At 43.9% G+C, this 14,222-nt stretch overlaps 1 protein-coding gene and 1 non-coding gene across 2 annotated transcripts in view; one reads left to right on the forward strand and one right to left on the reverse strand.

Annotated features, from left to right (window-relative positions):
* LRP2BP (LRP2 binding protein) overlaps window positions 1-14,222 on the forward strand; it is a 40,447-nt gene that overhangs the window by 10,420 nt on the left and 15,805 nt on the right. The window contains exons 2-4 of the mRNA XM_075556816.1: window positions 8,522-8,642; window positions 9,788-9,900; window positions 11,887-12,000. Of these exons, the coding sequence (XP_075412931.1) occupies window positions 8,543-8,642; window positions 9,788-9,900; window positions 11,887-12,000 (327 nt within the window). The 5' untranslated portion in view covers window positions 8,522-8,542. The remainder of the gene's footprint in view (window positions 1-8,521; window positions 8,643-9,787; window positions 9,901-11,886; window positions 12,001-14,222) is intronic.
* On the reverse strand, window positions 5,508-5,640 carry LOC142455887 (small nucleolar RNA SNORA33). Its single transcript, XR_012785997.1, has one exon. It is a non-coding gene; the product is annotated as a small nucleolar RNA SNORA33 (small nucleolar RNA).

Here is a 14,222-nt window from a genome sequence, read left to right on the forward strand (position 1 = left end):
ACTTGCTTTCCTTGTGCTGTGGTAAGAATGGCTGGAAGCTTCTAGAACAATGGTTCTCAACCTTCCTAATGGCGCAATCCTTTAATATAATCCCTCATGGTGTGGGGACCCCCAACTATAAAATTATCTTTGTTGCTACTTCATAACTGTCATTTTGCTGCTGTTATGAATCATCATATAAATATCTGATATGCAGGATCTATTTTCATTGTTACAAATTGAACATAATGAAAGCAGAGTGATTCATCACGAAAACAGCATGTAATTCTATATTGTGAAAAACATCTATTTCTAATGACAAATAAATGAAATGTTGTCTTGAAGCATGGTGTAGCATGGGTAACAGTCTTCACGCCGGGTACTCGTATGTGGGTGTATCTGCATGTGGAAGGACCTGCCTGGAGATGATAGGGGAGTGATGTCTCCATTCCTAAGACCATCGGAATATGTGTTTTCCAATGATCTTAGGCAACCCCTGTGAAAGGGTCGTTCAACCCCCACGGGGGTCGCGATCCACAGGTTGAGAACCACTGTTCTAGATGAACCACAGGGTGCGGTTTGCCACCACACTCCAAACAACACAGTGGCAAGCGTGGAGCGGGTAGAGAAACTAGTGGACCAGCAAAGACTTGGCATCAAGATGATGTGGTAAGGCCTTAAGACTAAGGGTCAAGTTTACAGACCATGAGTTTGAGCCATTGTCAAAATCAGTGTGAGACCAACTGTACCCTTCGTAGATGCTGGTCACAGCTCGCCCCAGCATTCCCTCAGCAGAGAGAGGCCAGCACTAGGGGCCACGAGGGCCTATCCCTGCTGTTCGGGAGAGCTGGTAGGTCTCTGAGAAGTCCTAGATATCAGAGAAGACTAAATGTGAACGAGGTTTGAAATAATTTTAATTGGGGAAAAAAAGGAAGTATGCATAAGAAGCAAATCTAAGTAATTGTCTTCTGTGGTGAGGAAGCATTGAAGGCCACTAGAGCATTGAGAGACAAAGATAAACTGAATTTTCTTGGTTCTTCCATGTGTGATGAGTAAATTTGTGGCCTCGCCTCCTTATTACAGAATATGGGAGAAAAAATGAAGAGAAATGTGCAGAACCACATTTTCTCATTTGTGATTCAGAAATCCTAAAGCTCTGAAATAGTAGTTTATGCAGTTCATGTTAGGAGCCCTGGGCGCACAGTGTAGGCTGCTAATCACAATGTCCGTAGCAGGAACTCGCTGGTTGATCCATAGAAAGATGGGGCTGGCTGTTCATAGAATGATTTGCCCTCTCAGAGATGCAGTGGGCAGCTGTACTCTGTCCTACAGACTCACTGTGAGTTGACATCAACTTGAGGGCAATGAGGTTTACAGTCTGTCTGTTGTGCTAATAGATTGTGCTGCAGAAACACTAATAATTAAGATGAAATGGTATTGCCCTGGACTATGTATGGTGGTGTATAATACAAAGGGGCTTCACAAAGTTCATGGGAAAATTCCACTATCTTTTTTTTTCCTGGCTATGGTAAACTATACAATCTCAGGGCCAAAGAAATTTAATTCTAAATTTCCAAAATCTTTTTGGAGCCCCCTTATATTTTATACATAGAATGTATTTTATGCACAGAATGTGATAATTCTGAAGCCGATCTGACTCAAGGTTTCAGATTAAATATCTCAAGTACATAATTCTATTCGACTCACAGTGACCTTACAGGTCACAGTGGGACATGCCCCATGGGGTTTACAAAGCTGTCATCTTTTCGGAAGCAGCCTGTCACTTCTTTCCCCTGCTGAAAACCTGGCGGGTATCCACAGCTGACCTTACAGTTTGCACCCAGTGTGCCACCAAGGAAAATATAATTCTACTTCACAACACAATGCGGCATTGATGTTGGGGTCCTTCTACCTGTGGCCTCTCCCTCCCTTGTCTCCATATTGTTACAGAGCACTAAACATAATGTGTCCACACTTCAAGGACATCCACTCTCCTCTGTCCTCAGCTGAGAGTTCTTCAGAGAGCTGGCCCTTGAACTTTTCAACACTAGCAAGTACTATTTGAAAATCCAAAGCTGTGGGGTCCCAGCCCACACAACTGAATGTCTTTGGGCTCTCCTTCAGGGGAACAATCCACTGTCCTTATCAGAAGGGAGCGCACTCTACTAGGGTGGGACAGACTGTAGGGCAGTGTATCTCAACCTTCCTGAGGCTGTGACCCTTTAATACAGTTCCTTATGTGTGGCAACCCCCAGTCATAAAATTATTTTTGTTGCTACTTCATAACTGTAATTTTGCTACTGTTATGGATCATCATGTAAATATCTGATATGCAGGATGTATTAGGTGACCCCTGTGAAAGGTTCGTTCAACCCCCAAAGGGGTCACGACCCACAGGTGGAGAACCACTGCTAAAGGGTCTGATTGTTCTAGATGGCTGATAACCCACAGGCAGATAACCTTTAAGCAGTTGACCTCTAAGTGTAGTTATTGATCATGTGTTAGCGAGCAGTAGCTTGGGTTTTGGCATATAATACTGGGGGACAACCTGGGGAATATCCTTTCTGCTTCCCACACAAAGCGAAGTCTCTAGTGACTGCCAGAGATTTACCAGCGTCTGAGGCATTTCTGAGGAGGGAGCGCAGCCTCCAAGTTGCAGAGGCTGACACACCACCACATCCTGTGCGTCTACAGGGTTGCTCAGATGGACGCTACAAGGCCGCCTGGCAGCATTGGCAAAGCACAGAAGTGCCTGAAAATCCACTGCTGAGTAACGTCTCCTGAGGCAGGTTGTCCCACGAGCACAGGGCAGGGTGTCCGAGCATTTCCCCAGGCCTGCTCTTTGCTCTTAGCCCATCCCCTGCTGGGTTTACCAGAACGAATCTTTAAACGGCTGGCAGATTTCCTGTTTTGTACTATAATTATGAGTATGTATTTTGTCCGATATATCCTTCAATGTGCAAACCTTGCTTTTCATTTTTGCCCATTTTCTATCCTGCCACTTTACTGAATCAACTCAAGTAGTCTTGAAGTTGATGTCTTTGAATATGCAAGTGAGGCAATCACCGTCTCCAAAAAACGTGGGGTTTTCTTTTGTGGTAGTTGTTACATCTTTCCTGATATTTGTACCTGCGTTTGTTTCATCTTAGCAGTTTGACCAAAGTTTCTGTAGTAGTCCTGCGTACCAATGGTCATCCAGGAATTTTTGTTGTCATTGTTTGATTTCCACAAGAATAGCTTTTGCTCTAAACATCCATGTCTTGCTCAATATTGAAATCTATGTCTTTGCTAAAAAAGACACAACTTCCCTGAAAAGTTCACCTGCAGAATCGACTTTCATCCCACACCAGACATCTCAGGGCTTTAAAAGGTGGAGACGAAGCATGATAGTGGGGCAGGAGGAAAGTCAAGGGAAATAGAGGAAAGAGCTGGGAGGCAAAAGGCATTTATAGAGGTCTAGACAAAGACATGTACATATGAATATATATATGAGGTTGGGGGAATAGATCTATGTGCCTATATTTATAGGTTTAGTATTAAGGTGGCGGAAGGACATTGGGCCTCCACTCAAGTACTCCCTCAACGCAAGAATACTTTCTTCTATTAAATTGGCATTCTATGATGCTCACTGTCCCGACACAACCACTGAAGACAAAGCAGGTGAACAAGCAAATGTGGTGAAGAAAGCTGATGGTGCCTAGCTATCAAAAGATATAGTGTCTGGGGTCTTAAAGGCTTGAAGGTAAACAAGCCGCCATCTAGCTCAGAAGCAACAAAGTCCATATGGAAGAAGCACACCAGCCTGTGCGATCACGAGGTGTCGAAGAGATCAGGTATAAGGCATCATCGGAACAAAAAAAATCTTACCATAGTGAATGAAGGGAGAAGTGCAGAGTGGAGACCCAAAGCCCATTTGTCAGTCACTGGAGATCCCCTTGCAGAGGAGTCTAGGGGAGGAAATGAGTCAGTCAGGGTGAGATGTAGCACTGATGAAGAATACAGCTGTCCTCCAGTTCCTAAATGCTTACCCCCCACCCCAACTATCAAGATCCGAATTCTACCTTGCAAGTCTGGATAGAGCAGAGGTTGTACACTGGTGCAGATAGGAGCTGGAGACACAGGGAATCCAGGGCGGATGATACCTTCAGGACCAGGACTGTGAGTGGTGATACTGGGAGGGTAGAGGGAGAGGGGGTTGGAAAGAGGGAACCGATTACAAGGATCTATGAGTGACCTCCTCCCTGGGGGACGGACAACAGAAAAGGAGGTGAAAGGAGACATCGGACAGGGCAAGATATGACAAAATAATGATTTATAAATTATCAAGGGATTATGAGGGAGTGGGGAGCGAGGGGAAAAAAGAGGACCTGATGCAAAAAGTTTAAGTGGAAAGCAAATGCTTTGAAAATGATGAGGGCAAAGAATATACAGGTATACTTTATACAATTGATGTATTATGAATTATGAGTTGTATGAACCCCCAATAAAATGTTTTTTAAAAAGTTATTAGTAGGATCTTGGACTAACCAGAATGCTCTTTGGAAGTGAGGACAGTAAGACGTTGTCTCACACACTAAGGGCACGTTATGAGGAGAGACCAGCTGCTGGACAAGGACATCGGGATTGGTAAAGTAGAAAATCAGTGGGAAAGAGCAAGGCCCTTGAAGAGATGAAGTGACCCAGTGTCTGCAACAGTGGGCTCAAGCCTGGAAGCAACTGTGAGGATGGCACCGGCCCGGGCAGCGTTCCATTCTCTTGTACATGGGGCTGCTTGAGTCAGGCCTGACTTGATGGCACCTAACAGCAGCAATAGTAGGGACCCTGGAGGGACACGACCAGTTGTGTCTCTACTCTGACAAACACGTGCTCTCAATGAATCAGAATTGAAGGATGGCATGGGTTTGCATGGATTTGATTTAGATGGTCAATGGTAGAATGACTGCCTCTCACACTGGAGACCTGTTTAATACCAACCGATGCACTTCATGAAGTGTCTACCTTGTTTCCCCTGGTAGTTTCCAAATCCATTCCCTCCTCTTCAAAAACTCCACATTCCTTGAGCGACAAGTCATCTGACCACTATGCTCTCAGCTGTTGACCTTCCAGGCAGCCCTCCCCTCCCCCGCCCTGACTCACTGCTAATCAGAATCAGACTGTCTTCCTCTTGAGCTCCAGCCAACACCCTTGGGACCCATGGACTTTGACATCTGTGACCTCCAGCATTCACTTCTCTACATTCACCTTCCAGTTCTGGTTCTCAATATTTCAGTGCTTGGGCCTCTTCAACTCAAGCCATCTTTTCCATTACCCAGTCCCAGGCATGCCCTCGCCCGGCCATCGCCAGTAATAATATACTATCTCCAAAACACAGCCAAGGCTTTGCCAAAGCTGTTCTTTGATTAGGCGTCTCAGCAGAGTGGAGCCAGGCCAAATGTTCTAGAACTGCCTGGGACGATAGCCTGGGCCTAGAAAAGAGCAAAATTGGGGTGAAATGATGCCATTACGTTCTATGTTCTCTTTTTTTTTTTTAATGTAGCCACTTTCATGGACCTTAAGGATCTCAATTATCCTTAAGGCTCGTAACATGGCTTTACTGCTATTGCCAGCTTTTCTAAATTTCTGCACAAACACATACACGTTAGCAGATTCAATGGCTGGCTTTCTATGTTCTCTTTAAGTTGCCTATGGCTATAACCAACCAACCCTACCAGTCTGCTCACAATTCTTTTGTCAAAGATCCAATGCTTCTGTTTGATGTGATTCTCTCATAGTCCTTAGAACAAGTCCATTTAAATTTGTGTTGCCAGAGATTTTAGTCGCGTTTATTACCCCACGTCTTTCCTCAACTGGAGCCATGCTTTGAGGGGAATGAGCAATTACTATACGTGACAGAGTTTAACTCCTGTATTTTACACTTGATCTTAGCCAAAAGGCCGAGAAGCGATTGTTTAACTCCTGTATTTTGCTACCTGAACTCTGGATTAAAATCCTCGTAACTCGTGTTTGTGATTGTAGTGCTGTTATTAGGTGGCGCTGAGTTGGCTCCAGCCCATAGTAACTCTCTGCACAACACAATGAAACATGGCACGGTGCCATCCTGTTCCTGTGCTTGAGCCCATTGTCGCAGCCAGTATGTCCATCCAGTTTGACCAGAGCCTACCCTTTTGTTGCTGTGCCTCTACTTGACCAAACATGATGTCCTTCTCCAGGGACCGGTCTATAGTGACTGTGTCCAACGTTTGTGAGATGAAGCCCTGCCATCTTGCCCCTAGTGAGCACAGGGCCATGTATCTTCTAAGGTTGGTGTGTCCTTTCAGCAGTCCACGGTACTTTCGACATTCTTCTCCAGCTCCACCATTCGAATGCATTGATGCTTCTTCGGTCTTCCTTATTCAATGTCCCACTTTCACATGCATATGAGCCAGTGGAGAAACCAAGGCTTGGAGCAGGTGCACCTTAGTCCTCAATGTAACATCCTTGCTTTTCAATACTCTAAAGAGGTCTTGTGCTGCTGATTTCCCCAAAGCAATGTGTCTTTTGGTCTCTTGGCTGGTACTTCTGTGAGCATTGATGGTGTGTCCAAGCAAAACAGAATCTTTTGCAACTTCAACCTTTCTTCCATTTATGTTACCTCTTGGGCTGTGTTGCTTCCCTGATAGATGACTTCTTGTTTATCTTCAAGCCTTTAAGACCCCAGGTGTGATATCTTGTAATAGTCGGGCACAATCAGCTTTCCTCATTAATTAGCTTATGCACCCAATTTCTTTTCAGCGATCTTGTTGGAAAGGTGAGCATCACAGAAGGCCAGGTTATTAGAGCAAAGTGTTCTTGCGTTGAGGGAGGACTTGAGTAGAGGCCCAATGTCCATCTGCTACCTTCACACTTAACCTATAAATATATGTACATAGACCTATGTCATTTTATGTTAATATATGTATATATGTACGTGCCTATGTTTATACATCTATAAATGTCTTTTGATTCATAGTTCTTTCCTCTATTTCCTTTTACTTTCCTCTCTCACTCTCATGTTCTACCTTCTTTCAGTGCTCTGTACTTCCTCTTGGAAATCTTTATCCTTTTAGACTCTTTCCAACACTTTTCAAAAAAAGAAACAAAAAGAAAGTACAGTATTATTGCCACAGAAGGCACCATGAATTTAAATGGGGCAGCGTATTGATTTCTGATTTTGTTTCCCTGGACATGAGAGGGGTTTTCTTAGTCTTCTGGATACAGCAGTGTCACCCTGGGTTAATATCTTCAATCAAATAAAAACTTCTACATGAAGTTTCTGAACAGTAACTTCTAATTCTATCTACCTCATCCTATTTGAGTGGTTTTCTTCTAAAGATCATAACCTTACAGTTTACTATAAACTTTTAAACTCACCAATTCAAACTTAAAAGTTTTAGACTCACACAGTTTTGAAATAGTGGTTTATTGAGGACAAAACATTTTGAAATCCTCTAGCTCAAATTCCAAACTTAGGTAAGGAACTTGGCTCTTAAGACAGTAAATTCAATAACTATTTCATAGTCTCAAAAATAGTTCAATAATTTCCCCCAGATTAAACAACACATTTAATCCCTTTCCTGCATTTCCAGAAACTGAAAGTTGGTGGTTCAAATTTACTAGCTGCTCTATAGGCTCAGAAACCCTATGGAGCAGTTTTGCTCTGTCCTATGGGGTCACCATGAGTTATAATAACCTTGATTATAGTGGGCTTTCATTTTCCGCACTTCATTCTCATTGATGAAATATGTTTTGAATCAAATTAACATTATATAACTATAAACATTGCTTTCCAATCACAGTAAGGACCTTTTGAGTTCTTCTCTTGACCACCAATCAGGATCCTTTAGTAGAAGCTTGGTTTTTGATTGGTGAAAGTAAGCTGTAGCAGTAGAATGTCCAGGAGTCAACAAAAAAAGCATAGCAACAACTCAGTTTGCTGTCTCACTATCCTCAGTCTGGGCCAATCTGGACTCTGTCATCCAAAATGAGGTGGCCTCTACGTTTTATATGAAGGCTCCGATTTACCATTCAGCTGTGATCCACCTTACAACATGGCAATCCAATACAGACGGGGAGGTAAAGCTGAGCAACAGAGCTAAATCAAGTGTATTCCCAGGTAAACTAGACAAACGCTTGACTACCTTTGAGATGGATTGGTCTGACGAGCCTCAGCACAAGGCAGAAAGACCCTCCAAGTGCACAGGGACTGTATGGATGGCCAAGGTCACCCAATGCAGCACAGACAGAGAGGACTGACAAACAGGCCCCTCCATCAATTCCACGCCATGGAAACAGGGAGCAAAGCTATGGCAGGCCTGGGTTTCCTGGAAATGATCACTTGCCTTTTAAAGCTGGTATCTCAGGGCGCAGGCAGTGAGGAAGCGTACTTTGTATCCCCAGACTCCGACCCAAAGTTTCAGATAAGACATTTCAAGTGCATGACTGGGTGCCAAAGAAGAGTGGGATGGCTGTTCTGCACTCTTCTGGGGCAGCTCTCTCACCACCTGATATCCTGTTCTCGTTACAGAACACACGTCGTGGCAGCAGGATGATGTTATCCAGTGAAAAGTTGCCCACAAACTCCATGTATCCCTCAATCACAACCCAGGATGCTGTTAAGAACCAAAAGTGGACCCAGGGAGAGGAGGGTACAAGTCTTGATGTTTACTCTTTCTTGGGAAAATTTTCACCTAAAGTGAATTGTGTAGGCCCGTGCTAACCAGAGACCAGAAGTGTGTGCTGGAATGCTTTCAAGGCATGGGCTAATTTTCCAGTCCTTTCTAGCCTTCCCACAAGATAATTAATTGCTAAATGTTTCTCTGCTATCAAGTCATCCATCAGTAGAGTGATCTCACCAGGAGATGCTGACCCTGGTTTTACGTTCAGCACCTGTGGAGAGCCTTCTAGAAGAAAGAGGTCAGGTGCCATTTCTATTAAGGACAGCAGTGCGTTACTTTTTTTGCATATAGAGTTAAAACCATCCTTGACGGGGGTGGCTAGCTGGCTAGAAGGCAGGTACAGGTAAAGGCTAAAAAGAAGACTTGAACTACAGGGCAGCTTTGCCCAAATTGCAACCGGTGCTTAGACTTCAACTTCACTGCCTGGGTTTCTGCTGGGCAGTGAACAGGGTAACTGAAAATAAGTAAACCAGCATTTCCTGCTTATACCTGGCTCGGTGTTAGGCACTTTGAAGCACGTATGCTATAAGACGTTAGCAATCGTTGGAAGGCATTTACATCCTAATTTGAGGGCAGAGAAGTGTCTGTATGGCAACGATAAAACCACAGGATGATGTGGTAAGTGCCTGGTCAGTGCCAGCAGACATTGCGTATGTGTTGTAGGTAGCGAAAGAGCATGGTAGTTTAAGAAGAGGTTTATTTTAATGAGATGGTTGTATATTGGGTTGAACTGAACAGGAGGGAATTCTGGGTCAAGGAATTAGTCTGAGAAAAAGCATGGAGACAAGACACATCGAGAAGCGAAGAACAGGCAAACGTGGTTGAAGTCAGAACTTTATATTGGTGCCAAAGGTCCGAAAAATTCTTCAGAAGGTCATACTTCCTAAGGTTTACCTGGAGGTTCAGAGGACACATTTGAAAACGCTTCCCCTACTTTTGTGGCAAATTTGAACTTAATTCTTTTTTGTGGAGTTAAGGAGGCCGGTTTTAGACATGAGAACTAACTGAGATGGACAAAGTTCAATGAATTCTATGCAGTTTGTTATTATAGGCAAGAACATTCTTGTTGCATGATGAAACACGGAAATATTTGTTTTTTTGTTGTTCCCAATTAGATCATTACACCCATGCGCATCTGGTGGATAAGGCATTGCAGCTATTGCTGGAAAGAATAAGAAATGGGGACCCTCTGGCATATTTCCTACGAGGTCAACTGTATTTTGAAGAGGTACCATTTCTTTGTTCTCATGTCCTCTAATGCTGTTAGGTGAGCGTGACAATTTTCTTGTAAAGTTCATTGCATGTTACAGTAGGGACATACCATCCAATGCTATCGATTATGTTCGAGGCTTTGAGTAATATGCTGGTACCAGTGGTAAGGAGGTAGCGGACACTTCCTCATAAAACTGAGTCTACTGGGCCCTTCTCCTGGACGCACTTCTCAGGACACCCCAGCACAATAAACTAGAGAGGCCCCTCCCGGTTTCCTCTGTATGGGAACAGGGAAAGTACTTTTCATGTCTAGATAAGAATCCGGGTCTTCAGTGATGATTCATAGAAAAGCATTTTATAAATATTACATAATTCAAATAAACAAGCACATTTTAAAATATTTTTGAATGTACAGTGTGCACAGATGCCTTTAGGAGGCTGTCGTACTAGTCCAGTCGAAGGCTGGCCTTGCCAGGGTAGCGGCAGTGCAGATGGGGTTGAGTTTATTTAAAATAATCACTGAATCATGATACCACAGACTGAAAAATACAGATGTGTGGGCAGTGGGCGAAGTTCATTTTGTAGGGGAAATGAGTACCATAGTTTCATTTTCAGGCCATATTATGTTTGAGACACGCATCAGCCAACTGAGTAGACATGCTCCAAGGTAAGGACTTCGTGTGAGAGTCTAGATTCCCCTTCCGGGTCGCAGGCATGCCCCTGAGGTCTGTCAGCATGTGATGGACACTTCAGAGTGAAAACTCGAAGTGCTTCTTTCTCTTGCTCTCCTTCACACTCCCCCATCCCGGCAAAGAGCGCCAGAAAGCATGCTCCACAGCTCATTCACTGAGCCAGTCTCTCACAGCCTACTGCCTCGCTGCCTTTTACACCGTTTTACTGGCATCGACTGCACATAGCACCGACTCCACCGCTTGACCTCCTTAGAAAGAGCGCGATCATCACCACAATCAATTTTGGAACGAGCTCGTTCTTGCATTCCCTCGTTGCTTTTTAGTGTCGATTGTTGTTGGCATTTTGCTATTGTTTTCTTATCAATTTGATGACGGATTATCATTTGTGCAGAGAGATATCCCCTTGTTTGCACGTTTCTCCCAAGTTCTGTTTCTCTAGCCGGGTGGTCCACGTCCAACTCCCGAAGGCGCTGGTTTCCACCATCGCAGCTCTGCCGCGCCATCGCAGAAGGCATTCATTGCCGGCCAGGTGAAGGTGTTCGTCCCTTCACCTTGGCACATTACTGTCAGTCTTCCAATGAGTGAGGGACCTTAGATAAATGGCACGGCATTTCCACTTTGATGGGAGAGTGGCCAGAAGAGGATGCTAGAGAAATGTGTCCGTTTCCACGTCTGCTCCCCAGCTAGAAAATGGCAAAGCTGATGAGCATGGGACAGCGTGGTCACCTTCCGGATGCTCGGACTTTCCCTGAGACATTGGCTCCTCACTGACCAGTTTCCCACCCCGCACTAGTGTGCAGGAAGCCAGGTGACTCTGTGAGTGGGACTCCGAGCCATCAGCTTGTGAGTTCGGCCTGAGCTGAGGTTGTAATGAAGAGTCTAAGGGACTCACCTCTGGTCACTGTCTTCAGTTGTCCTGTGGAATGATGGGGCCGGTTCCGACTCACACTGACCCTAGGGACAACAGGACCAAACACTGCCTGGTCTTAAGTCTGAGCCCATTGCCGCCGCCAGTGACAATCCCTCTGGTGGAGGGTCTTCCTCTTGTTTGCTGCGCCTCTGCTTTTCCAAGCACCATGTCCTTCTCCAGGGACTGGGCTCTCCTGACAGCATAACTGTGCAGTTGTCACACGCAGGGTCGGTTTCATTGATGTTCTGCGGTAGCCATGTGTTGTCCCTGACTTACTGGAAAGTCCCACAAATCTGATGTTATCTTTTGTACCGCTCAACTCACTGTAAGATGGGAACGGAACATTTGGTTGGGATTAGTTTGAAAGTACAATAATAGCACTCTTTTTGGGGATTCGTAGGGATGGTATGACGAAGCGTTGGAACAATTTGAAGAGATCAAGGAAAATGATCATCAAGCAATTTACCAACTAGGAGTCATGTATTATGATGGGCTGGGGACGACTCAAGATGCTGTAAGTTGTTTCTTGTTTTCGTTTTTGCCTTTTCCCCTCCACCGTCATTTTGTTTTACATGGGAGTATTTGACATAATTAAAACATATTTTAATACTATCTCTCCATCCTTATATTTTAATGGTGTCTGAACTTTTGGCACTTTAAAGTTTATCAGAGGTCATTTTGACATTTGTGTGGAAAAACAAAATTATCTTCTTTGTCCCTCTCCACCCCTAACTCCAACCCCTTCCAGATTTAAGTTTGGCTACTAAAAAGAATGAATCTCTTTTTACGTGAACTTTTGGTAAGTTTTCATTTAATGGCTCTTCCCAAATGCTGGAGGCGGGTAATTTTCCAGGAAGGTACCCCCTCTTACGAATGTGCATGGGGGTCGCTCTACTGGAACTGCATCTGGGTCAAGTTGGGGACTCCATGTTCATCCAAGAGGCTGGTAAAGCAGACGGGGTAGGTCAACATCAGAAGGGACACATAATTCTTCCTTTGCGAGGTCAGTACACTGAGGGACTAGTGGGTAAGAAGTGAGTTTCAGATTTCTTTTTTGAGCGGAAGTCTCCTAGTTAACAGAATATCTGACATGTTAAAATATTTCCTCAAAATTATAGAAATTTCCTTCAAGTAGTGTGACTTCAGACCAGGTGGCATTTTAATGTACTGAGTAAATCATCAAAGTATCTATGGCACTAAAAGGAGTCCAAGCGGCACTGTGAGGTCAATATTGCTCTGATAACCCAAAAGTCAGCAGTTCGAACTCACCAGCTGTTCCACAGGAGAAAGCTGAGGCTGTCTGCTCCTGAAAAGATTACAGCCTCAGGAAGTCCACGGTGCAGTTCTCCTTGTTCCTATATGGTCACTATAGTTGGAATCAACTCTATGGTAATGTTTTTTTTTCATTTATTTGTATAACAACATATCTTAAGGAGAAAAAATATATATATACTTCATATGGTATACCTGCTCAGAAATAAATACAATGCATTATTGTAATTATACAACTTGAAGGTTCAATTAGACTCTTCTAATTCTCTGATGTACCTAGAAAATGTTCCGTCCTGCCAGTAGCTATGACTAACGTCTGCTTTGACATGGCTTTGTATGGGGCCATGGACCTGTCAGAGGGCACTGTTTCTTTTTGTGCCTGCCTACTCATGGAACTTGGAAGGGGGAGGGGAGGGAGGCAAAACATGAAACTACAACCCTCTAGTGGACATTGATGGGACTGCATGCCAGTATCCAGCTACATAGATCAACAGTGGCAGCAACAGTAAGTTCTAAGGAGGATTGTGAGCAGCGTGGTGCAGGATGGGGGAGTGCTTCCTTCTGTTGTACAGAAGGTCGCTAGGAGTCAGAACGGACTTGATGGCGCCTAACAACAGACACTATGAGTGTGCGTTGTCACAATGATTAAGTGCTTGACAGCGGAGCTAAAGGTGGCAGTTTGAACCCACCCAGACGTGCCTCAGGAATAGCAGTCAATGTGTTTCTGAAAGGTCATAACAACCAGCAACAGTTACTGTAACGAATAGAGTACAAGATGAATGTTAGCGTACATGATAGACTTTAAGGGTAAAGTAACGCATGTTTTTTTCTACAACTGACCAGATAAACATTTTTTCTTCTGTAGTTAAGAATTATTATAAGCTCTTTCTTAGAAATGAAGCAAAGGAGCATGGGAGTAGAAGGTCACAGTGAATGATGTAAAAGGAAACGCCACCCCTGAGAGCCTTCGTGGTGGGTCTTTTGCATCTGCAGTCCCAGGAGACGCTCTCGCTCTCTAAGCATCGTTTTCATGGTATTTTACTCCCTTATGGAGTCGGTGGAAACTGCGACATGAACTTACAGTTTTTTACGTGTGTTTGGGCAATTATTTTTCATAGGGTCACTGGCATGTCATAGGGACATTTCATGTGACCTGACCCTGTTTCTTGGCCCAGACTACCCACTGTATCCAACTGTGCATCTTGCACAGACCACTCATCCCTAAAAAGCTACTCAAAATAGGTACTATCATAACACACATGCCATATATGTACTATATAAATATTAAATACATAGTATATATAAAAGAAAGAAAAATATACCATATATACTCGAATATAAGCTGACCCGAGTATAAGCCCAGAACTGATTGACTGGAGTATAAGCCTAGGGTGGAAAATGCAGAAGCTATTGGCTAGTTTCAATAATCAAAACAAATGAAACTAAAATTACTCAAAATTGAGA

Source organism: Tenrec ecaudatus, chromosome 8 (genome assembly GCF_050624435.1).
Source record: "Tenrec ecaudatus isolate mTenEca1 chromosome 8, mTenEca1.hap1, whole genome shotgun sequence".
Classification (NCBI taxonomy): Eukaryota; Metazoa; Chordata; class Mammalia; order Afrosoricida; family Tenrecidae; genus Tenrec; species Tenrec ecaudatus.